Genomic DNA, 27,766 nt, shown 5'->3' with positions numbered 1-27,766 from the left:
GTGGATATTGAGCAGTCTCCTTCGAGTGTCACTCAGAGACAGTACATTTGAAGAAAATGACATGCCTATCCGAGATCAGGATGTGGTGAACATGCAGCCCATACCCTTGCTAAGTCGCCCTTTCAAGCATCATCAACTCTGCCTGGCCTGGCATACACAGATGCTCTGGCTAAGCCAAATGACCTCGAGGACTCTGTGTCCATTGGAGCAAGGTGGGTTGGAGATGTAATTCTCATGACTAGAAGGTCTCTTGTTTGAGTTCCTGTATTTGGGGTGCTATGGCACGTACCTAATCAATATTGGAACTAAACTACTTACAGGTTCTAAACTACTATACAACAGGTTCCAATGGACCTGCCATTGATTGTTGTGCTGACAATGAAAACCTCATGTCATTCAGAAACTGTGTATTTGCTGTCATCAACGTACGCTTCAACTGGGGAGAAGTTTGGTGTGACCAAGACATTGCAGCCTTTCACCAGTGAGATTGTAGAGCATTTGCGTCTCAAGGCTGTGTCTTATCCATGGTAAGAAAAAGCAATGTAACACGTATTACTGCAAGAATCAGCAAGACTCAATTCACCAATCTTTACCTTTTAGGTGTATGTTTTCCGTGTGGGTATTTGTGATCAGACACTGCCAACAGAGCTTGTGTGGAATACTTCATCATATAGACTCCCATGATGACTATGCCACGCCATTGATATTCCTTACAAATTCAGGTAAAAATACGTTTTCTACAAATATTACACAATGCCTCTCCTAATATAGCTATGCACCATCATACTTGTGACTTAATGAGTCTCTCATCCCTTTGTCATGTCTAAAGGCCAGCTACACATCCAGATGAATGGAGAGTCTGGAGTATCTTCTGCATTCCTTTCTCCGTTCAAGGTGCCTCTAAGTCAGTGGTGTAACCTCAACATGGTGCTGCGTGGTAGAATGGTAAGTCATTTCTAAAGAGGACATCAAAATGGATACTACACAGGGAAAATAAAGTCAAACAAGATGACAGCTGTCAATTTTGTCTCATAACGGATCACAGGTTTCTGCATCCTTGGTGTGCATGGATAAGGAAGAACGTGTATTTAATTCTGCAGAACACACGTAAGGTTATGACATTACAAAGTAACTTCTACAGTGCATGCATGGCATACACAGAAAACCACATTCATAACAATATACATGATCTACATACAGTCATTCTTGTCTATTCTCTTGAGATTGACACACTTTCACCTCACTAATGTATATTCTCTTACAGCTTCAGTCACACAGTAGAGTTTGATGACACAGAGGGCTATTTTGTGATCGGAGGAGGGAAATATGTCAATGGGTTGGAAGGCTATTTTGGGCCTTTGGTGTACTACCGCAACAGAATACCTCCACATCACATGGTAACATAGCCAGGTATTGAATAACCTACCATAAATGATTCTTCAACTTAACAATTGAACTCTCATTATTGCTCTGGTCTGCAGTCTGAAGTTGTTGTTCCAGAACCTATTAAGAGTATCAACCTGACAGGATGGCTACAGAAATGTCAAGAATTCCAACTGGAGCTCAATGTGAAAATTGGTGGATATTCAGGGATTGCCTGGCAGAAAGCCGAGTCTGGTAGTACACACATTGTCCACTAGATGCTAGTAAAGGATCTTGAAATGTTTGTGGGACATATACAGTCAATGGTGGGAATAAAACGGGTTGAAATGTTATTTCTTTCAGATAGTTGTGTTGATGCTTATTATAATTGGATTAAAAAGGATTCACTGCATCTAAAGTCGCAGTGTGAACCCTGGGAGACGAGTATCCCTCAAAGACGACAGGCTGTCAAACTGGCCAAATTATTGGTTTTCAAATATGGTAAGAGGCTTGAACGATAAACAAAAAAAGGTTGGACATAAATGCCAGTGTCTATATCTTGATGAAAGTGTCCCTATATTATGAACAAAGATGAAATGTTGATATCTGCAATGAATCTGATCTCACATGCAGGGGGCAGAAAGGTTGATTTGAAATCAGTGGGCAGCGCCCTCTACTCCTTATCACTTCATAAGATGAACAAAGTGAGTCACACTGGAATAGTAGGCAGAATAATGCCATTACTGCTCCAAGCTGGCTGCTTAGGACATACCCAAGCTCTGCATCTATCATCTGTGCTCTACAGCAGTGGCCTGGGAGTCAAAAAACAGCCCAATAAGGTGTGTTTTTTTTGGGAACCAGAGCACAAGCATATCCCTGTGGTGGGAGTCCAATTTCTTTAAAGGTTGTTTTCAGTACGTCTGTGTGGTGGTGACCTATTCTATTATGTGTACATGTCCATATTTAGGCATGGCTATTGGCCCTGCTGGCAGCCCAGAAGGACTCTAGATTGGCACTCCTGCGACTTGGCCACATGCATCACCAGGGTGACCATGGCATTCCCTTGGACCCAGACTTGGCCTATGGGTATTATGCCAACATTGCTAAGCAGACATCATTGGACCGTCATAACCCAACACCCCAGCAGGTACACAACTTTGCCTCCAGGTTCCTTTTATAGAAAATAAAATCTCAAATGTTTTGTCTTATTCCTCCAACTGTAGCCTTACATCATTTTTAGAACAATGAGAATCACTTTCTAACATATACACATAAACAATAATCACTATCATGACTTATGTGAAAGACACTTTTGTAATACACTGGATAACTGGATGTCATAGCTCAAATATTTTACAAAAAGAAAAAAAAAACGTTTTCAAGGAAAAATAAATGCATTTTGAACTAGACTTTGTTTTCAGGAAGACCAAGAGAAAGTGCAAATTAATATATTCATTCTTATTTTCATATTATTAGAAGTTTGTTGAATCTGTTTACCTCAATGACGATGAGATGTTAATGCTCCAAACAAATGAGGATCATCACATCTTCCAGTGGTTAAAACTACAGGCCCGCAATGGAGCTTCTGAGGCTGAGGTATAACTTTCACTGCAATATTTAAGCCTGATTTATACATTGTTGTTGCACAACAAGCTCACAACACGTAGTCTCTTTTGTAAAACTATAATATTGATTTGCAGAGTGAAATAATATTACTGAGAAATGTCTGCATGAACATGCTTTTTTAGTTTGATCTTGGTTGCGACCGTTAGGTCGCAGTTACTATCAAAACCTCCACCAGCTGTCTGTCTGTCTGTCTGTCTGTCAGTCAGTCTGTCACACGTCACACTTTTGCCCTTCTCATATCTCCGCCACTGTTGCCCCGGTCTATGCCAAACTTTGCACACACACTCCTTGGCTGCCAAACCACAACCTCCACCCTCATTTCTCACATGGCCCTCTTCTAGTGCCACCATGAGGCCGATTCTTGCAAAACACATTTTTGGACACAGCTCCTACAGATTTTGCCCTAAAATCACGCAAAGCGGTACACAGTATCTCTAAAGTCATGTCATCAACATGGATCTGTCCCATTTCCCATATTCCCTCCTGATTGGCCACCATTGCCCTCTAAAGTTTGTGTATGCATACTATGCAACCTAACGGTTGCTTATCTCCTGATTAGGGAGTCTTACTGGTAATACATTACTGTATCTTGCAGCAAGCCATTGGCCGTATGCTGTTTTGGGGCCAGCAGGGTGTTTCTCCAAACATTGAAAAAGCCATAAGACACTATGAGAGAGGAGCTGTCCGACTGGAAGACCCTGTATCCATGTATGACTATGCCATAGTCTTACTCCAGGTCAGATATTAAACACAGTGACACAAAGTTTGAAAATATGAAATGTAATATATTGACTCACTAGAAGAGCACTACTTGTGGTCTGTGACAGTTAATATTTAACTAATATTGAATATATCGTTTTTTCTATATTTTGTTTTTGCTCTGTAGGGACGTGGAGTGGAGAAAGATATCTCAAGAGCTGTCACTTTCCTGAGGAAAGCCGCAGAGCAGGTTGTGTGTTGTTCATACCCTAACCCTTAAGGTGGTACTGTGTGTGAGAACATAATCTGACACCTTCATGTACCGTATAATTATGAGCCTATTTGCATCCTACATTGCTGCTCTTTACGTGCTCTCGACAGGGTTTTGCACCTGCAATCAATGCCCTTGGTTGGTACTATGAGCAGTTTGAGAAGGATTATGAGCAAGCCGTACAGCTGTGGGAGCAGGCGGATCTCCACGGGAGCCCAGATGCTGCCATGAATCTTGGTGTCATGTACTCACAAGGCCTCTATCCTGGAAAGGCTGCAGACCAGGTTACATCAATTGTTCATTTGAGCCAGACCAATGCCAGATTATATATATATATATATATATATATATATATATATATATATATATATATATATATATATATATATATTATAGGATAAGAAAACAAAAAGTGAATACATTAAAAGAATAAACACAAATAATCTTGATAGATAAAAAATATATACACAATCTTATTTACCCACCTAAGCACTATTCAAAAAATGTCAAAGGATAGCAGATCTACAAGCTCTGAGTTGACAGATCTGCTATTTTTGTTAAATTAAAGGTTAAATTATGACCATTATTATTTGTATTGGATTACAATGGATGCAGCCTAATTCCTTTGCCTTTCCCACAGTTCATGGCCTATACATACTATTTGAAGTCTGCAAAGAGAGGACATATCAGTGGAGCAATTCTCCTGGCGGACATGTGGACCACTGGGATACCTGGCCATGTCAACAGGCGCCCATCGGATGCCGTATTGTTAGCCACTAACCTTATTATGTTTGTGTTACCTCAGTCATAAGTATACCCTAATCGTGTTATTGTATGCTAACATCTCTGTGATGCAATACAGATGGACTAAGTGGGCAGCTGAACACAATGGATACCTTGGAAATGTCTTACGGAAAGGCCTGGATTCCTATTTCCAAAGCGACATGTAAATAAGCTTATTTGCATACAGTACACAAGCTATGATGTTGATTAGGAGGGTTGATTGTGGCTACAACGGATTCATATGCTTTCCAACAGGTTAATGTCATTGGTATATTATATCATGGCTGCTGATTCAGGGTTTGCAGTGGCCCAATTCAATGTGGCATATCTGTGTGAACAAAACAGAGTAAGTGACAGAAATGTACATTGGGAAAAACAATTGTTTGTGTACTTTTCATGAAATGGCAGTCTTCATATTTTAATTATAATATTTTATTTTCCACACAAATATAAGAGTTTAATCCACTTTCTCTGTCCGGTATTTCATAGATTAATGTTGTTTTTACTCTGTGTGAATAGGGAGGTTTCCTGGATCCTGATTATGCAACACATTGCATGATGAGATATTACAACCTTACAACCCAGAGTCAAAGTCCTGATACATATGGTGAATAAACAATTGCTGGACATTCAAAAATTTAAATAATCCTGTTTTGCAAATATTTTACATCAACTTCTGTCACCTTTCCAGCTCTAATTAGAATGGGTGACTTGTTGTATGAGGGACATGATGGGAGCCAGAAAGATGTGATTTCTGCAGCACAGATGTACAAACAAGCAGCACTAAGAAATGAACCACAGGTATGTTTTAATTAATTACTTAATTTAACCCTACAGTAGTTGACCCGGGTCCCCCAGGGGCCTGTACCTGGCACTGTCCTTTTACCCTCTACATCAAATCTCTTCACTGGAAATGGCAATCTACAAGCTCACATCTGCTATTTTTGAAGACTGTGTGTGTGTGTGTGTGTGTGTGTGTGTGTGTGTGTGTGTGTGTGTGTGTGTGTGTGTGTGTGTGTGTGTGTGTGTGTGTGTGTGTGTGTGTGTGTGTGTGTGTGTGTGTGTGTGTGTGTGTGTGTGTGTGTGTGTGTGTGTGTGTGTGTGTGTGTGGTTCGTGAATGTGTGCATTTATACATCATACCTTTTATACGATGCTACTTCTCATGTGCAATATTATAAAATGAGTATGCTCTTCAATATTTGTGTTATAAAAATTATGATAAAAATGGTCCATACTCAGCATAAATATAATACCAGAGTCATTGTGCGTTCTTGTAAAATGATTTGATTTAATAATAATGTAGCCAGAAGTTTTTTTCTTTACACTGCTGCTATACAATACATTTTTATATGAGGCTCTTATAGAGGTCACGTTTGGATTTCCTTATGGAACAGGGTAACTGATAATAATATAATGTAATCCTATTGAAAAGTTTGCACTTATTTTTGTATTTTCTTTCTATTATGACGTGCTATTGGGATTTTAGTCTTTGCCTTTGAACATGTTAGAATTAGAACCATGTCTGAAATAAGTGTTCTCACTTTAACATGTTAACCTTTTGATTCTTGTTTTTATTTGTTTGATAGTCCATAAATAAAATCAGTCCATTCTCCTCAGGGATGGTATAATCTGGGTCTCCTTGCTCAAGATGGATATAGGCTGCCATTGGCTGTTTTGCTTGAGTTGGGTATACCAGAGCTTTATCTAGCAGACAAGACTGTGCATCTAACTACTCTTTACACCAAGTGAGTCCTGGTTGTTTCTCTGAATGTTGTGTACAGCAGACAGCAGCGATTCTCAATCTTTTTAATTTTAAGAACCCCCAGGTCGATATGCATTAGGCCACGGACCACCATTTGGTACAATTTTGTATCTCTGGGACCCTAATCTACATTGGAAAATGTTCAGTGTTTAACTGAGAGCGTACAAATGGAACGGGTCTATTTGGTTCCTATTAACTAAGTATCAATCATATCTGGGGACCACCTGGAACACCCTCACAGACCCCTGGGTGTCAACAGTATGTACAGTTCATACATACATACAGTATACATACAGTATATAAAAATCACACCCGTGTGAACTGAGCGGTGGTCGTGGAGGCTGCGCAACAGCAAAACAAATATATAATAATAATAATAATTATAATAAAAAATATTGAAATAATAATAATAATATGGGGGGGGGGGGGGGGGGGTGCTTGCTTGCTTGCGTGTGAGAGAGAGAGCCATCCATCCATCCATGTCACTCAGGCCACCACTGGTATTGCAGTTGATGCTCAGGGCAGACTAGACTCAACAGCACCTCTCTGGTCACCAGGGGTACTTAGGCTACATACGGACCCACCCACCCACCCACATACATAGACGGATACACACACGGCCACGCTATGGAGACGGTGTGACCACCGCTCAAAAAATATATATATTATTATTTTTTTAACACAGATGCAGAGACTCGGAAGGAACCGATTCCTACCTGCCTTGCACTCTAGCTCTCTGCAATGTATATTTACAAATATTCAAGCAAGACTACATTGGCACTATTAAGGTACGTACAGTATGCTTTCTGTAGATTTAGTAGAAATAACACGATTCGAGGTGTAATGTATTATTCTCTTCTTCTTCACAGGTATCCAGTGCTGTTGCCATGGCAGTTGCTACTCCACCAGTCCTCTTTGTTATCCTGGGTGTTCTAAGGGGCCGAGGCTTTTCCCTTCATTAGGAACAAGAAAGACTATCATTTCTGCAACACGGATGGATTGGTAGCGGAACTAGTTTCCCAAACACTGGCGATTTGTAGGTCGCTGAACAATTTTTTGTGGGTCCCTTATTAATTTGTTGTTTCCGACATTTTGTTTTTAATCATGACCAAAATGACCCAAAACATTTTTTTACAATTTATTTTTTAATTAGAAATCAAACGTTTAAGAAGTAGTGAGAATAGCCGATGATCTACAAGCTCACAGCGTGGCACAAAGGGATGCGTTGTGAGCTTGTAGATCTGTGCATTAACAGTTTAATCATAATCTGTGATTGACTGAATCTTATTCAATTGTTCTGAAGATGGTTTGTGCATGACCTAAAACATATATTTTTAAAAGAATGGATTGACCTTTTATGAGAAAACTTTTACTGAACAGCATAATAAAGCCGGCTGAATATTTTCTGGAAAAGGTCCCAGTGTCTCAGTAGTGATAACTTCAGTGTGTGTGTGCTGTATGAGCTCCAGGATTTCATGTAATGAATAGGTCTGGCATGGATTCTAGGTAGGCCTACTACTGATTCTACTGTATAGTCAGAAACAACAGGGTTTGGAGAGCACACCGGCACCCCTCTAATTAATACTGCGTGTAAGGAAATGGTGGCACTGGAGCAGAATTGTTAGATAGTGTGGTTGCTGAAAGCAAACAATATAATTCTTCATCATATAATTATAGCAATAAATCACACCTGCGCTGGAGACCTCCTGCGGTAGTGACCTTCAGTGGAATATCTGGAATATATACTTTATAACCACACACACACACACACACACACACACACACACACACACACACACACACACCATTAAGACGAAAAGCTGTACCAGTGATTTGTACTGTCATGAAACTGTACTTTTTCCTATGCAACCTTCTAATAAATTCTTCAATCAAAAATAAAACTTTATTTAGATTCACAGGAATAAGAATGTAACAATTTAAAATGTAAAAGCCAGTCAGTGGGCAGTCCATACAGGCACAATTATAGCCCTCTGCAAGCACCTGCTCTTTTGGACTTAAATTCACTTATTTAATAACAAATAATTATTAGTAGTTAATTTCCTGTAGCCTACATTTGGTAGTCTATACATTACTGTGGAAAGGTCATTGTGAAAAATATAAGCTACCATGCAGTGAAAGATTATAGGCTATCCACCTGTTTCCACGAGAATTGTGGAACACATCTGGAGAACAGCAGACATAGGCCTACAAGCTCACGTCGCGTCGCAGATGCAACCGTTGTGAGCTTGTAGATCACTCTCATTTGCGACACCGGAAGTGCCGCTCACCTTCTGCGCAATGCACGATGGGACGTTGGAAACTTGTGGATAGAAAATAACTTTGGTTTAGTTGTCTCCACCAGCCGAAGGCATGGGGGAGAGTATGTTTACCCGTCCGTCCGTCCGTCCGTCCGTCCATGCGTGCGTCCTCGCAGTTTGTTACCACCTAATCTCAGTCGCGGTTTGCCCGGTCGCTGCCAAAATGAGCACACACACTCCCTGGATGCCAATTCAGAACCTCTGACCCACATTTTTCAAATGGGCCTGTTCTAGCGCCACCATGGCATGAGGCCGATGTTCGCAAAACACATTTCTGTACACTAGGCCTACTCTTACAGATTTTATCAAAAAATCCTACAAATCGGTAGGCAGTATCTCGACAGTCATGTGATCGACATGGATCTATCCGATTTTGCATATTCCATCCTAATTGGCTAAGATTGGCTTCCAAAGTTTGTAGGATTGAGCCGTTTTGAACAAAATGCCTCAAATCAAAGTGCAATTATCATGAAATCGCACACACACATTCCCACTAGGCCGAGGAAGAAATGCCCCGTCAAAATGTTCAAATCAGCCCCATGGTGGCGCTAAAACAGGCCAATTTGTGTTTTTACCTATAACTCCACCGATCAGTGTCAAACTTTGTACACGCACTCCTTAGAGGCCAAGGAAAAACCTTTTCACTGCATTTTTCACATCAGCCTTTTATAGCGCCACCTTTTGGCCAATTTATGTAAAACGCATTTTTGGATATTACTCCCTTCAGATTTTCTCCAAAAATAACACAAATCAGTACACAGTATCTCTATAGTCATGTGATCAAGTCTGATCCATCTGATATTTCATATTCCATCCTTATTGGCTAATATTGGCTTCCAAAGTTTGCAGGATTGCTCCGTTTTTGAACAAAATGCCTCAAATCATCAACGCAGCTGGCGATTACCGTGAAATTTGCCACACATATTCCCACTATGTCAAGGAACAAATGCATGCTACCCTTTTCACATTGGCCTGTTATAACGCCACCAGCAGGTAGACTTTAGCAAAACACATTTTTGGAACACAATGCCTCAAATCATGCATGCAGTGTCCGATTGCCATGAAAGGTCTATAAGGTGAAGAACATATGCCACCCTTTTTACATTGGCCTATTATACAGTAGCACCACCAAGACGCCTGGCCTGGTGGAGACCTGTGCTCGGAAGAGCACTGCTTCTAGTTAAAAAAAAATATTACTTATAGGCAAAACAAAAACAAAGGCATTGCTTTTGTTTTGTCTATTCATTTTTCATTTTTGATTTAAATTGATATAAATTTTCATTTAAAAGCGTGTTCCCAAAAACTGCATTTGATTTCTGCCAAACCGCACGAGCCATTCGTGCATTTGCCACAGCTGCGGACGTAATCACCCAACACTGGCCTTAAAGTGACAGCAACGCAAGTCAGGTATCGTCGGTGTTTGCCCTAAAGACTAAAGTAGCCTACTCTCAACAGAGACTGTTGTCAAATGAAAACACTATTAAACACTATTAAAATATGTCAACACAGTCAGCCTAGTGCATTATTAGTTTAACAACCAGCAAGCTAGCAGGTAGGCTGGTGTAAATAATAGCGTCGTCTTCACCAAATACCGTAAGTGAACTCTGGTAAGCTCGCTAGTTAATGTTGTCAGGTAACTCGACTGTTTAGCTATGTTAACATTGAACAAAATAGAAATACAATTTGAAAACCCTTAGAGCAAAAAAGCATCTGTGTAGTCGATGAAAAGAAAAATGTGTGAGCGAAAATGTTTGCCTGTAAAAAGACTTTCTGGCTAAAAGTTGCACTTACAAATGGTACAGTGGTAGAATCGTTAGGTACACGGATTTGGTAGCCTAGATGTTTTTCTTGTTGGCTCTGCAATGCTTAATTACTGTCGCTTGATATGCTTGTGATATTGGTATTCTGTTGGATTCATTGTGGTATAGAAAAAAGTCTTTAAGTGAAGATGGGGAGCTTGGACTTCATTGTATTTCTTTCATGTATAGAAAATGCCATTGAATGTGAAGCTGGACTGCCAGTTCACTCTGGCCCCTCAACCTTTTAAAATGTAAATGATGATTTTTACCATTATGCATATCCTTGGTGAGATCTCATCTTGAATTTGTTAGCTCAGTCTGGTGTCCTTACAAAATCAAAACTGAAAATTGAGAAGGTTCAGAAAAGTGCTACTAAATTAATTGCAGGTCTGAAAGAATTGACCTGAAAGATTAAGCTTAAGAAATGTACAGTATATACAGTAGGATACACAGAGGAGTTAATGGGTATGAGTTGAGAGGGAATTCCATAAAACTATTCCCTCTAAATTGTCATTCTGAAAAGAGTGGTGTAGGCTCCTTCAGTCAATACGAATAGATTAGACAAAATTAAAAAAATATTGAATTATGGGTGTACAGTATAATTTATTCTATTTGCGGATGTATTTGTGGGATGGGTTGGTTGTAGGTAGGGATGGGACGATAAACGATATTATCGTTTATCGCAGCCTCTATTCACCCGAGTGTCACCCAACTGCACTCATCATCTAACCTTGCATGCTCTGCAGCACAGTCCACTCTGTTCAGTGAAATACTACAGTACATGGGTACTATGGTCCATCGAGACGCAGCTACTACTCACCTGAGTGACCACAGGCTGCAGATGTTCCTTACAAGCCTGTACCCAGACCATGAGAGTTGTTGTGTTGTTCTGTGCACTCACCTGCCATCTGAGCAGCCATCAGCTCGGTGAAACTGTAAAAGCAATTTGACCTCCCCGGGGACAAGAAAATACTCCCTTTCCCTTTAATCTACTTTTGATATATCGATTTGTTGATATATTGCACTGGTGTCCATCTGCTATCCTTTCAGCACCATGCTCCAGTCCACTCAACGGGTGTTGATGTGAGGACAACATTTGTCCTCAACATATTTAATATCTGCACTCCCATAAATATAAAAGTATGCTACGACAAATCTTTACTGAGTAATGAACTGTTCTCTGTGCAAAAACTATAAAACAATAGAAACCGACCCAAGGAATCTGTGTGGAGCAATACTGTTTCTATGCCATATGGATCAACGTTTTGTATTTGTGGCACCCCCTATGGGCAGAAATGAATACCTTTGGAAGTATTCCTTCAATGTGATTCCAATTTGTATTTGATTGATGTTGGGTCCATGAATAAGTTGTTTTTAAATAAGAAATAGACCCCTCCCACTACATTTTGTCAATACATGTGTGTTAAAAATGTTTTTTCTCTGTTGGTAGAAGGGATGTCGAAATCCAAAAAAGACCACAAACTGTGTGTGTGTGTGTGTGTGTGTGTGTGTGTGTGTGTGTGTGTGTGTGTGTGTGTGTGTGTGTGTGTGTGTGTGTGTGTGTGTGTGTGTGTGTGTGTGTGTGTGTGTGTGTGTGTGTGTGTGTGTGTGTGTGTGTGTGTGTGTAGCCAGATAGTCATTGCTGTAGAGTTTATTCAATGGCAGGGATCTCCCTGTCTCCATCTCTTGAATAAACAGAACATAAATGTTCAGGTGGGTTGCCAATTTGAATTTCATCCAGTCATGAGAGAGTGTACCTATTTATCATGTTCAATTTGATGTGTTTAAATTGTCTTATTTCTTTGTGCCATCACTTCCAATTCCATTTGTTTATCCTGTGTTATTTTATTTCTCTCTCCTGATTGGTTAAAATTGGTATCCCGACCTGAAAATGCATTTTCTCTTTTCTAGAGCTGGAGAGATGGGGCGACCCCTGTTACTGAACAAACACTGAGTCTATAGCAATGATTGCTATCAGAATGTAGAGTTATTTAATACAAAATGTCAACATGTATCATTTACTTTACCATGTTTTGAGTTCATAATGATACTAATTCTGTCTCCAGTCTTGAGTGTTTATTGCACAGCTCAAATCTTAGTAGTCCTGTCATATGGATCTAAAAAGTTTTAAAATGTCTGTCTGAGTTGTACAACACAATTGTGGAGTCTTGGCTAGGAAATGGGGGGAGAGATGGGGAGTGACACGCAGCAAAGGTCGTTGAGAACCTGGGCCAGTTCACATCCAAAACTTGACAAACTTACAAGAGAGACTTCTTCAGTCACTTTCAAGTAGCTCTTTTTTGTTTTGATGTGTGATGTTATGCATATGAGAGATGGGAGCAAAATAAAGACATATCATCATGCTGCAGGTTTCCACATACTAATATAATGCTTCAACTAGATCCTGCATAGATTTTGTTATTAATCTTAACCTCATTGGGTTTTAAATTACCATAAGTGCATAGTGCCCATGCTTGCGATTTGGAGCTTGGGAGCCTAGAGATGAATAAATGAATGGAAAGGAAGCAGTTGTTCTGAAGGATCGTAGAATCAAATTAGTTTAAGTCACTCAGATGACAGAGATTTTTTACTCCACATGTATTGGCTTACCGAGAATGTGGCCCCCATGACAATCTGCATTATGAAGGCAATCTCTCTCCCTCTCTTTTTTCATGTCCACCTCTTTTCCTCTCCTCCTTGCTCCTCTTCTCTCTCGTCCCTCCCTCTCTCTTTGCAGATGGGCTGTGTTTTGTACTGCGAAACAGCACCGTGCCAGTTTTGAGTATGTAGCAGAGGCATAGAGAGAAAACTCTGAGCTTGGTCAGGCACAAGAAAGCTGCTCTCGGGCGCGAGGGATATACAGCAGAAAGACAACACGGCAGTGCAGTGGAGTCCCAGATACAGGTAAGGTCTTATGTGAGAAAGAGGAGTGGGCGGGAGTCTGCATGTGGAGGGAGGGTGATGTCAGGTTGGCTGCGGTGGGTACACAGTACCGCCCTACAGTATGTATTTTAAAGTGTGGTGGAGGACTGGACAAGACAAGACATAATGTATTGATGTGGGAATACTGGAACATTTTTAGCATTTACATTTATTACCCAACCTAAACAATATTTTCTTAATTTGTTTTAATAAATATGAGGTCAGACTTACGCTTTTTCTGACCTTTTGATTTGATTTTTATTAAGGATCCCCATTAGCTGGTGCCATATCTATGTCTTCCTGAGGTCCACATAATTAAAGAGCATACAAACAAATTAATACAGTTGCAAATACAAAATTATTAAATGTCAGTACTCAACATAATACATATTGAAACCAGCATATGAGATGAAAATGTGAGAAAGAACTAGAAAAAAGAAATATATACTTAACATCCAAACTTTACTTTTTTTTTAAACTTTTTTTAATTTACTGTAAATACAGCAGAGGTTTCGATGCAGATGATTCCAAAGGGACGAGGTAATTCAAGCCGCCCATTTCTGGAACCTCTAGTCTGGTAGGAGGCTATAGGGCCCACGCACCCGAAAGATATATTTTTCTAACCTACCTTTTTAGAATCCTTAAGGTGTCTGGTTAATGAATTTTGATGTTCCCAGAGCCAATTCGTGTCCGATATATGTTTTTTTTAACCATATGTTGTGTCCGTCCTGGATTTTCGCTGTGAAAAATACAAACTTTAAATCAACATAGCTTGTGAACTATACATCCGACAGAAACCATTCACCCCATTTTATGTTCGTTTTTGCGAGATGAATTGATTGATATGAAGATTTGCCATGGTTCCATCATGTTTAGTGCATTAAAACCCAAATAAACAGAAAAAAAGTTAAAATTCGCCTAAAATGGATCACAACAACTCCTCCCCCATGCACCCTATTGATATATTTTTTCAAACATTTGCATTTTTACAATCTTCAAGATGTGTAGTAAACAAATGTTGATGTTCCCCACTTGAAATATTGACACATGTATGTTTATTCTGGCATAGTGTTTGCTATAGTGAATTTTCGAAAATGCAAAAAAGAGAATGTAAAATCTACATAAGGTCTTAACTATACATTATTCTGAGACAAATGTCCAATTTGTCTGTTTCATTTTGGCATGAGGCATTGAGGGAGATGATTGGTGACATAATATGTATATTTATGGATCATCAATACTCAAATAAATGCTAAAATGCAGGCAATTCAATAGGCAGAATGGGGCCAGAGGACATTTACCAATACAAATGAAGTTTATTTTTTATTTTATTTTATTCAAATTGTTAATACTAGAAGCTCGGCCGCCCTTCGGGCGGCCGAGCGTCTAGTCGGCGCCCTGGCCAACTCGGGAACAATGTAAATAGGGAATGAATGCCCGCCCTTTAATGCAAACCCCATTATACCTGTTGTCATAGGATCTGTTTTGACCATCTGTTTGCGTGTGTCCATTTATGCCCATATATGGAGATATCTGTCTGTCTACGTCCATTTTATGCCCATACTGTATATGGAGATCTCTGTAGGACCCGTTTTGACCATCTATTTGCCTGTGTCCATTTATGCCCATATATGGAGTTATCTGTCTGTGTGTGTGTCCATTTTATGCCCATATATGGAGATCTCTGTAGGGCCTGTATTGACCATCTGTTTGCCTGTGTCCATTTATGCTCATATATGGAGATATCTGTATCTTTCTGTCTGCATCCATTTTATGCCCATATATGGAGATCTCTGTATCGGTTTGTCTGTGTCCCTTTATGCCCATTATGGAGATCTCTATATCTGGAGGAGACGCCGGACATGCAAGCACAGCGCCAAGCTGCAGATAACGCACAAACCAAACGTGCACGCCTGGAGGAGACACCGGACATGCAAGCACAGCGCCAAGCTGCTTATGCCCATTCTGTCTCTAAGCGTCCATTTTATGCCCATATATGGAGATCTCTGTATCTGTCTGTCTGCATCCATTTTATGCCCATATATGGAGATCTCTGTATCTGTCTGTCTGCATCCATTTTATGCCCATATATGGATATCTCTATATCTGTTTGTCTGTGTCCCTTTATGGAGATCTCTGTATCTGTCTGTGCCTCCGACTGTGTTGCAGACACAGTGCCGGTTCCCCCTTTAATTCAAACCCCATTATACCTGTTGTCATAAATGGACACAGGCCATATGTTTGCATACGTGATTATGTCAACAATCAGCCCCGTTTTGACCATCTGTTTGCCTGTGTCCATTTATGCCCATATATGGAGTTATCTGTCTCTAATCGTCCATTTTATGCCCATATAATGCCTTATATGGATATCTCTATATCTGTTTGTCTGTGTCCCTTTATTCCTGTGTCCATTTATGCCCATATATGGAGTTATCTGTCTCTAAGCGTCCATTTTATGCCCATATAATGCCATATATGGATCTCTCTATATCTGTTTGTCTGTGTCCCTTTATTCCCCATTATGGAGATCTCTGTATCTGTCTGTGCCTCCGTTTGCGTACGTGATTATGTCAACAATCAGCCCCGTTTTGACCATCTGTTTGCCTGTGTCCATTTATGCCCATATATGGAGTTATCTGTCTCTAAGCGTCCATTTTATGCCCATATAATGCCATATATGGTCCTTTATTCCCCATTATGGAGATCTCTGTATCTGTCTGTGCCTCCGACTGTGTTGCAGACACCTGTTTGTGTGTGTATAATGGACACAGGCCATATGTTTGCCTGTGTCCATTTAAGCCCATATATGAACATCAGAACACGTCTATATGCGTCCATTTTTTGTTGACTCATGTGGCGTACGTGATGTCAGAGCCTTTTATGAAGTGATGTCACAATGAATCAGCGCTTGCGCCGATTTCCTCCGGAACAGCCTGATGTCAACAATCAGCTCCGCATAAGGAGATTCCGAACGTTTCGCGCCGGTTTCGGAAAACCGCGAGTCGGGTCGGGTCGAGGCCTGGCACTGCACTCCGTGCCGCGGCGGGGGACGCGCGTGCCGAATCTGAAGCCGGTGGGACGAACGGTTCTCGAGATACGCGGATTACAGACAGACAGACAGACACACACGCAGAGACTTCTCGCATTTATAGATAGTTGATTGCTTTGGGTGCTTGATACACACATCCCATCCAAATTCAAAACATAGTCCCAGGTTTTAATTTTGCCTACAGTTTTGGATATCTGCAAACAATTTCAAATATACATGACGTCTTCATTAAATTATATGCATAGACAAATGATCCTATTTTGTTTTATTTTGACATGACATGTCATGCCAAAATACCATTTCATGCCAAGATTTTATTCTAGACAACCTCAAGTTTCCAATGGAACCAACCTTGTCATGCTACCTTGTCGGGCAGGGGGGTAAACGCCTAATGATTCAAATGCGTGAAAGCCTCCCCTGTACAGACATGCCAAATTTAGGACAATCTCAAGAACCATTTAGTTTTTATTACTGTCTTTATAGGGGCGGCATAGCTGAATGGTTAGGGAGCCCGCCTGGAGAACCAAAGCCCCTGGTTGACCCAGGTTTGATTCTCTAGGCAAGGGTTCCTCTGTCTGTCTGTCTGTCTGTCTGTCTGTCTGTCTGTCTGTCTATCTAGACCACTGCATCTCGACTCAACACAATTACCGGTAAAAGCACATTTCTAAAGCACATTTAACATGACCAGGTCACCCAAAGTGTTGTACAGTTAAAATAGAAAACAACATAACAATGCAATATATAAAGACATTTACAATAAAATACCAATGAATACCAAAATAAACAAAAGCTAAACATTAGCATCAGTAAAGGAAAATCATGGACTGCCAGTCTCAGCTAAAGACCAGGCAAGTCTTTAATAAAGTCATGAAATATCAGTCGACTGGGCAGCTCTTGATGTATAGGGGCAAGCTGTTGCAGAGCCTGGGCTGTCCTGCATAGACCACAGTAGTGCATCTGTTGACCACTGTACAACATCTGTAGACCACTGTTGTCCACCTGTAGACCATTCTAGTACATCTGTAGAGCACTGTATTGCATCTGCAGACACTATAGTGTATATGTAGGCCACTGTACGACATATATAGACCACTGTAGTACATATGTAGACCACTGTTGTGATCTGTAGACCATTCTAGTGCATATATGTGGGCCACTGTTGTGTTCTGTTGACCACTCTAAGGCATCTTCAGACCACTGTACTACATCTATAGAACACTGTAATGCATCTGTACAGTACAGCACTTTGGATGACCTGGTCATGTTAACGTGCTTTAGAAATGTGCTTTTAATTGTGTTGAGTTGAGATGCAGATTGATAGATACCTATTTTCCTCCACACACATGGACATTGGAACCCTTGCCTGGAATCTAACCTGGGTCAACCAGGGGCTCTGGTTCCCCAGGCGGGCTCCCTAACCATTCAGCTATGCTGCCCCTATACAGACAGTAAAAAAAGCTACATGGTTCTTACCCAACACTGCATGAGATTGTCCTAAATTTGGCATGTCTGTACAGGGGGAGGCTTTCACACATTTACATTCACATAAATCAAGGTGAAAGCTCAAGGGTCCATTTGAAAATTGGTGATGGCCATTTATCTCCAGGTGGATCCTCACATGATCCTCTGGATAATGGACTTCCTCCTTAAAAGGGAGCAGTTTGTTAAGGTCAACAACTCCTCGTCTTCTGTCCTGATTACATCTACTGGTGCCCCCCAGGGGACAGTGATTTCCCCAGTCCTGTTCTCCCTCTATACCAACAACCTGAGGGGCTCAGACCGTGTGAGCATGGCTGTGAAGTTTGAGGACGATACTGCTCTGGTGGACACCTCAAACTGCCCTGCTCACTTTGAAGAGGAAGCAGAGAAGCTCCACGAGTGGTGTGAGGAGCACTACCTCCAGCTGGGACCACTATTGACAGTGGGTTGACTTTTAATGACAGCACACAGGCCATCTTTGCAAAGTGTCAGCAGCGGACCTACCTCCTACGGAGGCTGAGATATATGGATGTTGCCCCCCCCCCCCCCCCCCCCCCCCCCCCCCCATCCTTCGCAGCTTTTACATCTGCCATATAGAGAGCCTCCTTACCTTCTCCTTCCTGGCCTGGTACGGGGGTCTCTCAGAGGCCAACCTCAGTGGGGTCTAAGCTATGTGGGATGCAGTGCTCTGCCCTTCAGCATCTCTATGACCAGAGGACAGTGAAAAAAGCAGCAAAGATCGCAAGAGACCCAACTCATAATCTCAGCACCTGCTTCAAGATCCTGCCCTCTGGTAGGAGAGGGCAAAGGCCGCCTCTACACTCAAGAGGGCAAAGGCCAGTGCCAGTTTCATCCCCTCTGCCATTAGGCTCCTCAATAAACACAACCCCCCCAACACCTGATTCACCTCAACTGGACCAGAATACACACACACAGGTGCCCGGATGAACCAGACATGGACGCACGCACTCGTGCGCACGCACGCACACACACACACACACACACACACACACACACACACACACACACACACACACACACACACACACACACACACACACACACACACACACACACACACACACACACACGCAAGTGTTCCACAGTGTGGATGGAGGACTTTGCTTTCTTTTAAATACCTTTTAATATTTAGAATTATTTTATACTTTTTATAGAACTGAAGTACTTTGCTGGGTGTTTTATTGTATTGTATATTTATGTATTGTCTTGACTGACCCGAGCAAAACAAATTTCCCTTGTGGATAATAAAGATATCTAATCTAATCTAATCCCTTGCCAAAATGTTGTCCATCTTTGAATCATTAGGCATTATACCCCCCTGCCCGACAAGGTGGCATGACAAGGTTGGTTCCATTGGAATGTCTAGAATCAAATCTTGGCATGAAATGGTATTTTGGCATGACATGTCATGCCAAAATATAACCAAATAGGGTAATTTGTCTATGCATATCATTTAATTAAGACGTCATGTATATTTGGGTTAGGGTTAGGGTTACTGTAGGCAAAATTAAACCCTGGCTCTAAAGCACCTAAAGCATTCATATTAACAATTTGAAAATAAATAAATAAAATAAACTTCATTGGTATTGGTAAATGTCCTCTGGCACCATTCTGCCTATTGAATTGCCTGCATTTTAGCATTTATTTGAGTATTGATGATCCATAAATGTACATATTATGTCACTAGCCATCTCCCTCAATGCCTCATGCCAAAATGAAACAGACAAATTGGACATTTGTCTCAGAATAATGTATAGTTAAGACCTTATGTAGATTTTACATTCTCTTTTTTTGCATTTTCGAAAATTCACTATAGCAAACACTATGCCAGAAGAAACATACGTGTGTCAATATTTCAAGTGGGGAACATCAACATTTGTTTACTACACATCTTGAAGATTGTAAAAATGCAAATGTTTGAAAAAATATATCAATAGGGTGCATGGGGGAGGAGTTGTTGTGATCCATTTTAGGCGAATTTTAACTTTTTTTCTGTTTATGTGGGTTTTAATGCACTAAACATGATGGAACCCTGGCAAATCTTCATATCAATCAATTCATCTTGCAAAAACGTACATAAAATGGGGTGAATGGTTTCTGTCGGATGTATAGTTCACGAGCTATGTTGATTTAAAGTTTGTATTTTTCACAGCCGAAAATCCAGGACGGACACAACATATGGTTAAAAAAACATATATCGGACACAAATTGGCTCTGGGAACATCAAAATTCATTAACTAGACACCTTAAGGATTCTAAAAAGGTAGGTTAGAAAAATATATCTTTCGGGTGCGTGGGCCCTATAGCCTCCTACCAGACTACTCTAGTGTTCAGTGATCATGCACACTAGTATTACTAAAAACAATTAGTGTAGGTTGTTGTTTTAAATGTTAACAGCATTTATCTCCAAACTTTGTTTCATTTTATATATTTCATTGACCTAATAATTATCTGATATCCATTATCCTGTAAAAGACAGACCTATCGTTTTTCATCTTAATATGTTTAATCAGTTGATTTGTGTTCACTGATGTTTATTGATTAGTCTTTTGACCTGAGCCAATGACTCATGAATAATGCTATTACCAACACAATCCACAAGCAGTAGAATCCTGTCATGTATAAGTAATTTACATGATTTACAAAAGCATGTATTCCATTAATATTACAGTTCGTATTCATTTGTGCATAATTCGATTAATCCTGAAAAATGTGCCTTGTGTACAACTGTGTTGAGAATGCAGTAATGATGCAAGTGTTTACTTCCTGTTGTAAATCGGTGTTGATTTGCCGCAGGTTTGGGAATGGGAAAGCTAACTAACACCTTTGAAACAACAGGACTGTGGTTAGATGTACAGTACACGATCCACACACTAGATCAGCTGACATAGAGTGTCTGTCCCTTCCTTCCTTGTGACACCTTGGCCAACGCTCTAATCGTCCTAGATAGACTCTTCTCCCTTCTGGCTCCCAAGCTGTGGAATGACCTCCTCTGTGTCAGGACTGCAGACTCACTCCCCATTTTACACCGCAGTCTGAAACCTCACATCCTTCAGACTCCACATCATGCCGTAATACTCCTCATTCCTTGTATCACTTCTGGTTATCTTTTGATATTCACTTCTGTTTGCTTTACGACAACTACTAAGAATTATTTAAGTCATCTGAATTCGAAAGTCAGCTAAATGTGTTAATTATATTTGTAATGTTGACAAATCTAAGGTCCAAGATTGGATGACATTTCATCTATAGAATTGGACATCTGGCATATGCTAGCTAGATGATTGGAATTTCATTGATACTAATCCCTGCAATATTAAGAGTATAGCCTTAATACTAACTGGAAAATATAGTGTTGACGTAAACATACTTTCTTAGACCTCCACTGTATGGCCAAGATTGACCAGCCTCATTAGATGCAGGAAACGTTTGTTTGTTTACCGTTTGTCATACTGCTCTGGAACCAGAGCAGGGTCCCCCCATCTCTCCAGCTCTTTCAGCCAATCAGGACAGAGTACCCATTTATCAGCTTAAATTTTAGTTCTGTGTGACTTCTCTCTCCTGATTGGATAAAATTGGTTGTCCCGACCTGAAAATATGTTTCTTCCATATTACTGAACAAACACTCTCTAGCAATTATTACTATCAGAACATAAAGCTATTGTTTTAACAAAACAATAATAGCAAAACTGCACTCTGTCGAGGTGCCAACTTGCGCCTACATGGCCTACTTGTGCGCCAGCAGAGCGCGCCATGAGGTGCGCTTACCACTGGCATCACCACTGGCGATGCCAGTGACATCACCAGGAATGCTGGTCTCTCATTGGGCTACGGGCTTAAACACACACGGCTACCTACATACGCAGCCGAACGCAGAACTTGCAGAAAGTAATAATCATGTACCCTATAGGCCTACCTTTAACTTGTCCAGATTCATATTGAATCAAATCTGTAACCCGTGGACAGTTACTTTTCATTGCAACATAGTTAAATGGACTAAACCTCGTGCCAGTATTTGCATTGTTGGCTTTGGGAGCAATAACATACAAGGCAGGTTGTACAGTATGAGATTGATGAGAAGAGGTTAAGAGACAGGAAGGTCATAGATGAACACTCTGAATAATGGAGCCACCTGGCTATTGTCGCTCCTCTCCACTTCTGTTTTTCTGTCAGGTTCAAGCCTACTTTTCATGTGAGTTAATTATTACGGTTACATATGATGTGTATGAACAAAATGTTTTTAGAACCAGTGTGTCAATGATTGAAGTGTTTCACGCCATCATGCTATGCAATGCTCCGCTTTAACTCTCTGAAGCACTGTCAGAGCTTCTACATAACTACATGATAGTGAGAAGTGAGAATTCCTGGATGAAATACTATGTTGGCCCGTAAACAACTAATATTTATTTGCGTGGCGTTATGTATGCAGGAGCGGAGCAATTTGGGTTTATTTATGTGCATCCAATGATGCAGATCATTATACCTGCCAAGTAATTAATCTTTCTCTCCGGTGTCTAGATGGAAAAATAAATGTGTGTGTTATAAGCGTCCGCCTATTGATTTCTCTTCATCCTGTGAGAGCTTGTTGTGAAATGTCAGAGTGAGTGATAGCACTTGGTGAACTCTGCCATGTGGTGCACATTGGTTGGTGTGATTGGATGGAGCTTTACCAGCAACTGCAGGAAAGCAATTTCTCTCTAGTCTGTTTGACACCATGCATGACATCAAAGACAAAACTTTTCAAAGGCATCTGTGCGGTGCAACATTCCTCTGGATCAAAATGGGCTACAAGCTGATAACTGTCGATATGTTGGAGTAAAAGTTCTTAGCTTTAAACTGTCATTAGTAATAATCGTAAAATAATCTTACATGAGATGTCACCATTCCCCCATCAAGGGGGGCGTAGCAACTCTGCAGTGTATGGAGTAGTAGACCATTCCACCATAAAAAATCCTAACCTTTTACTGTAGTTTCTACTTGAACCATGACATTGTTTTGCAATTTGCAGAGGAAAAAATGGAACCAGCCTGGTCCATTTACCAAACACCACCTACACCACCTTGCATTCTCTACCTGCAAGCTGAATCTTATTTCCTTTGATGGTAGAAGATTTATTCCCGAACAGGGACGACTGGAGGTGTACTAAAGTCTTTCTGAGAAAGTTTAACTGCTATAGAGGAGAACCAAATTTTTAGACGCTTGTGGCTATTATTCATAGCAGTCCAGCTTGCCAAGATGCCCTGCCAAGTTTTTAGTTTTTACATTTAATTTGCTTAAATATTGTATTTACTGTGACTTTAAAGTATACTTTATGAAAGAGTGATGTAACAACCTACATTTACCATTTATAAATGTATTATATGTGTTCGTGCGTGCGTGCGTGTGAACTGTTATATGTATGTTCTGCCTAAACAGGCACTTTGTAACTGGCTGTTTTCCTATTGTCTGACTGCACAGAGATGATGATGGAAACTCTTTAAAGCTAGTTTTAATTGCTGCTTTATTTGAAGCTTGATTCTACAGTAATTGTTACTGATGCCACACTTGCTGAAAAAAGAAAATCTAATATAATTTTCAGTATTTGGATTGCCTGGGACTATGGTCCTCCACTGATTTACTGGTAGGCCTAACTTCTGGTACATCTGTATGGCTTGTTAAAGATCACGGTAAATTCCTCTGTTAAATTATCCAGATTTGGTTACGTTTGTAGTTAGTTGTACACTCAAGTTAAATTAACAATGATGATTTTCTCTGAACAGGATGGTGTGTAGAGAGAGGATACAAGGTGTGCTAGACAGACTTTGAAACTCTATTTTTCTCACCCACAGAGCATCGATGGCCACAAAACACCAGGACCGTGTGGGCTGCAGAGGTACCTCCGTGTTTGCCAACCTCCCTCTCATCCAGGTCCTTCTACTTCTCTACAGTCACTTACTTGATGCTCAGGGCCAAGGTAAGACATCAACATATTCCACCGCGCATTTTCATGGCGCAGCAGTTGTCAACAGAGGCACAGTAGAAATGAGAATTTTTCCACATATATTTTATGCATGTGATACTGTAGTAGCTTTCAACTGCATATTTTTCACATTCATCACACAACCTCCCTCCATGGGTAACATTGATATTTACCAAATACTGTTTTTTTTCCTCTACTGGGATGCCATATAGGCTACTGTTGTCTGCTAGCTAGTTTGGAGACCAGATTCAATCTTCATTTCCAAGGCAGACAAGGCCGCTGTGCCCTCTGCTGTCAGAACACTCCACTGGCATCCTCGACTCCCTGTGGCCAGTTTATTTATAGCATGGCAAGAACTTCTACACTAACGAGTGACAAGAGCTCAAAATACATGCGCTCGCACAGACGCGCGCACACCGCACACACATACACACACACACAAATGCATGAGTGACAAGGGCTAAAAATACATGTGTGCTCGCGCGCACACACGCACTGCACTTCATGATTGCCAAGCTTAAGGGGTGTTGTGTGGGCAGCAACAAGGTTAATGTGCAGGAATTGTGAGTAGCGAGCATTTTAGGTTTCAACACTTCTGCGATGACTTGTGATTAATGGGTCTCAGCTGTGACATAAGCCAGGGTAATGGTGTGGGACGACAGGCGGGACGAAGTTGCAGAGCAGATGATTCCAAACCTTAAACCTCTAGATGAGGTTTGGAATCTTGTGAATGAACAATTTTTAGCTCCGTTTAGCAACGGGGCTCTGAGGATGATGCAGTCGGACGGTCAAACAAGACATTTTGGAACCAATTTCAGGATTGCCTGGAAGTTTTGTTGCATTTTACTAGATATCGAATCTTTGACCATTCACCTATACTTTCACGACCTCTGTGCTATCTGTGTTGAAAAGTGGCTTGTGTAGAAAATTCCACTGTACAAGATACAGTAAACTGTACTGTAGCTTTCACATACTGTATATTCCATGATGGTAAAACAAACGTAAAACAAACGTATGCCTATTAGCTGAACATTATAGCTCTTCATGAATGTTAAGGCAATGAAGTCATTGAAGGTTGCTAGAAGTAATCAACCATGGGTTCAATTATGATATCGGAGATAAAACTAAAAGAAAGAGTTGCATTTATTTATCGAAATTCCATGTTATTGGAGAATAACTAACTAAATGCTACATACTGGTGACCACATGCTTTACTGGAATATTAAGAAGTACTGTATAATAGTAGGACTAAAGAGAAACTTGTAATCTTGCCTACAGTCCAATTAACCTTGCCTGGTTAATAAACCAGACTGCACTCAACACCACCCCCTGGCGGTGAAGTGTGTGATAGAGGCTGGCACTGCCAGGCAACAATTAACCCATAGAACATTATGTGTTGATTATATTCAAAGGTAGTATTAGTTTTAATAGGCCTATTTATATATTATTGCTCGAGCTGCAATTTAGGTAATAACAAAGCTGTACTATCCAATAGTACTATTTAAACAGAAGGCTACAGAGGTCAGTAATGTCTCTTTTACTCTACACCTCTCTCTCTCTCTCTCTCTCTCTCTCTCTCTCTCTCTCTCTCTCTCTCTCTCTCTCTCTCTCTCTCTCTCTCTCTCTCTCTCTCATATTCATTCTCTCATTCTGTTTTGTATTGGTAATGCATCACAGGAGAAAGGCAAATGGTTTCTAGTATTGATATACAGTATATATTATTTTAAGATGATTTCTGATTGGAAGTTATAACAGCTATTCTGTTCTGGATGGATTGGACAGACTAATGTCAGTGATTGTGAAAGGACAGCATTTGTTTTTAATAGTGATTCTGATTGGATGGGTGGTTTGTAATAACGATTCAACAAAGACTATGGTGATTGTGCAATACTTCAAGTTGCACTACCCAAAGGTTATTGTGAACATGGCTAAGTTATGGATATGTAAAGTGAGGACTAAGTGTTCAGTGTTCTGTGAAAAACAGTATGCTTCTTTGTTACTGCCATCTGGTTATTAGTGTTGCTGCTTCCCTGAAGCTTCTTGCCTTCTGCTGAGGATGTGGCACTATTGTCAAGGTGAACACAAGCTGTTGCAGAAGAGATGGAGTCTGTCCAGCGCTGTAGCAGGGTTAGGGTTAGGTGGTGTTCTCAGAATCTATGGAAAGGCTATACAATGGTCAAACATGATTACTTTAGTTTGTGTTGTGTGACAACCAGGGACGTGCAGAGAATGTTAGAGAGGCAGGGGCTGACATTTCTAAAAGGACTTTTTGGTGAAAATATCGAAAATAGCAGACCTCCAAGCTCACAACGCGTGTTGTGAGCTTGGAGGTCGGCTATTTTCGGTGCTTAAAACCACACTGAGATGTGGTGTAACGGCATGGATTTCTCTTGAATGCTGCCTTCAGGTATGGCATGGAAAGGGGGGCATTTGCATTCTTTTTTACCATAGTAAAAACTGCATTCATGGTCTGGAGAGGGCACTTTTTTACAGACGGATAAAAGGGCAGGGGCTCAAGCCCCCTTTGATGTCTATCTGTGCACGTGCCTGGTGACAACATGCAATGCCAAAGCAGTGACTCGTTTCCTGAAATTCCAGAATTAATCATAGAAATTGCACAGAATTGTGCTATTTAGAACTCCCTTCTCCAGTCCTAACAAAAGCTGATGGCTGATTGGATGCAGAGAATGAAACTGCTGAGCAGTGGCATTTCAAAACAAGTGAAAATTCAAGAGCCTCTGGGACAGGTCATGGGTCAGTTTGTTAAGAGCAGTGCTTTTGTGAAATTTATATCAGAAATAAAAGGCGTAGTAAGTAATATCCTCCCAGTTGGAGGAATATAGAAGGTATTTAACTTAAAGTGCCTTTACATTCAATTCAGAAGATTGAAGAGGGTTTATTTGTCACTCACTCATACAGGTTCAAGCAGTGAAACGTTGGTGCTGCATATTCTGCAGACGGTGCTAACAATGATAATACAGTTGTTGTTGTTTTTAATTTAAAAATAATATACAAAAAATAAATAAAGTTGTCAATTGTAGAGGTAAGAAAGACGGGTAAGGGTTAAAACGCAGACTCACCGACCTAGCAGAGTCAAGTTGAGGATGAGCTAGTCCCCAATCTGGGTACCCATCCCATCGTCCCTTACCAGACGTTGATGGGCCCTGTCAGGATGTTCTGGGTGGTAGCAGAGACTGTGGATTCTGCAGATTGTGTAGTTTTTTCCTTTAGAGACAGCCAGTCAGCAAGCAGTCTACCATCCTTCACATGGCAGTATAATATTAATATATTACGTTTATATAAGCTTTATTGTTTGTCTGTACATTATGTCTGGCTGTCTGTCCGAGCCCAAGGCAATGGTATCTTTTTACAGTATCATCTATCCACAGGAATTCAGGCCCTATTCAACATCACTGAGTAAACATAAAAAGGATATATGTAACACATTTCTTTCATATGCTCAGAAAACTGTTGCTATGACATTGGAGGTACATCCAGCTCCCAGGACTGTGCCCAGAGACAGCTCAGCCCTATCAAGTAGCTGTGGAAGCCTGCCAGCCACCATGCAGATTGATTTTTTTTATTACCAAGAATAAATGGATATTGAATCTGTGAGTAACAGAGCAACCTGGCAATGAAGACAGTAATGTATTTAAATCCAGTGTGGGAAAGTGCAGTTTGACAGCCAAGTTGATTCTACGAGGTGTAGTGC

At 40.6% G+C, this 27,766-nt stretch overlaps 2 protein-coding genes across 2 annotated transcripts in view; one reads left to right on the top strand and one right to left on the bottom strand.

The window, feature by feature from the left end:
* Nucleotides 1–27,766, bottom strand: part of chrna10a (cholinergic receptor, nicotinic, alpha 10a) — a gene marked incomplete at both ends in the record, with an annotated part of 245,748 nt that overhangs the window by 55,045 nt on the left and 162,937 nt on the right. The gene's annotated exons all lie outside the window — the stretch shown is intronic.
* Nucleotides 62–27,595, top strand: LOC308289396 (protein sel-1 homolog 3; the record flags this gene model as incomplete). The annotated part of the gene is made up of 22 exons (XM_080731089.1): nt 62–212; nt 401–527; nt 601–722; nt 830–945; nt 1,046–1,107; nt 1,265–1,397; nt 1,482–1,617; nt 1,726–1,863; nt 1,996–2,201; nt 2,330–2,509; nt 2,839–2,958; nt 3,584–3,724; nt 3,875–3,937; nt 4,069–4,242; nt 4,599–4,726; nt 4,821–4,904; nt 4,997–5,087; nt 5,261–5,348; nt 5,433–5,542; nt 6,360–6,487; nt 23,924–24,048; nt 27,519–27,595. The coding sequence occupies 22 exons, from the start codon at nt 62–64 to the stop codon at nt 27,593–27,595; spliced, it is 2,700 nt and encodes an 899-aa protein (XP_080587215.1).

Source organism: Nannobrachium achirus, assembly GCF_963921795.1.
Source record: "Nannobrachium achirus genome assembly, chromosome: 8".
NCBI lineage: Eukaryota > Metazoa > Chordata > Actinopteri > Myctophiformes > Myctophidae > Nannobrachium > Nannobrachium achirus.
This window is presented reverse-complemented; position numbering and strand designations above follow the sequence as displayed.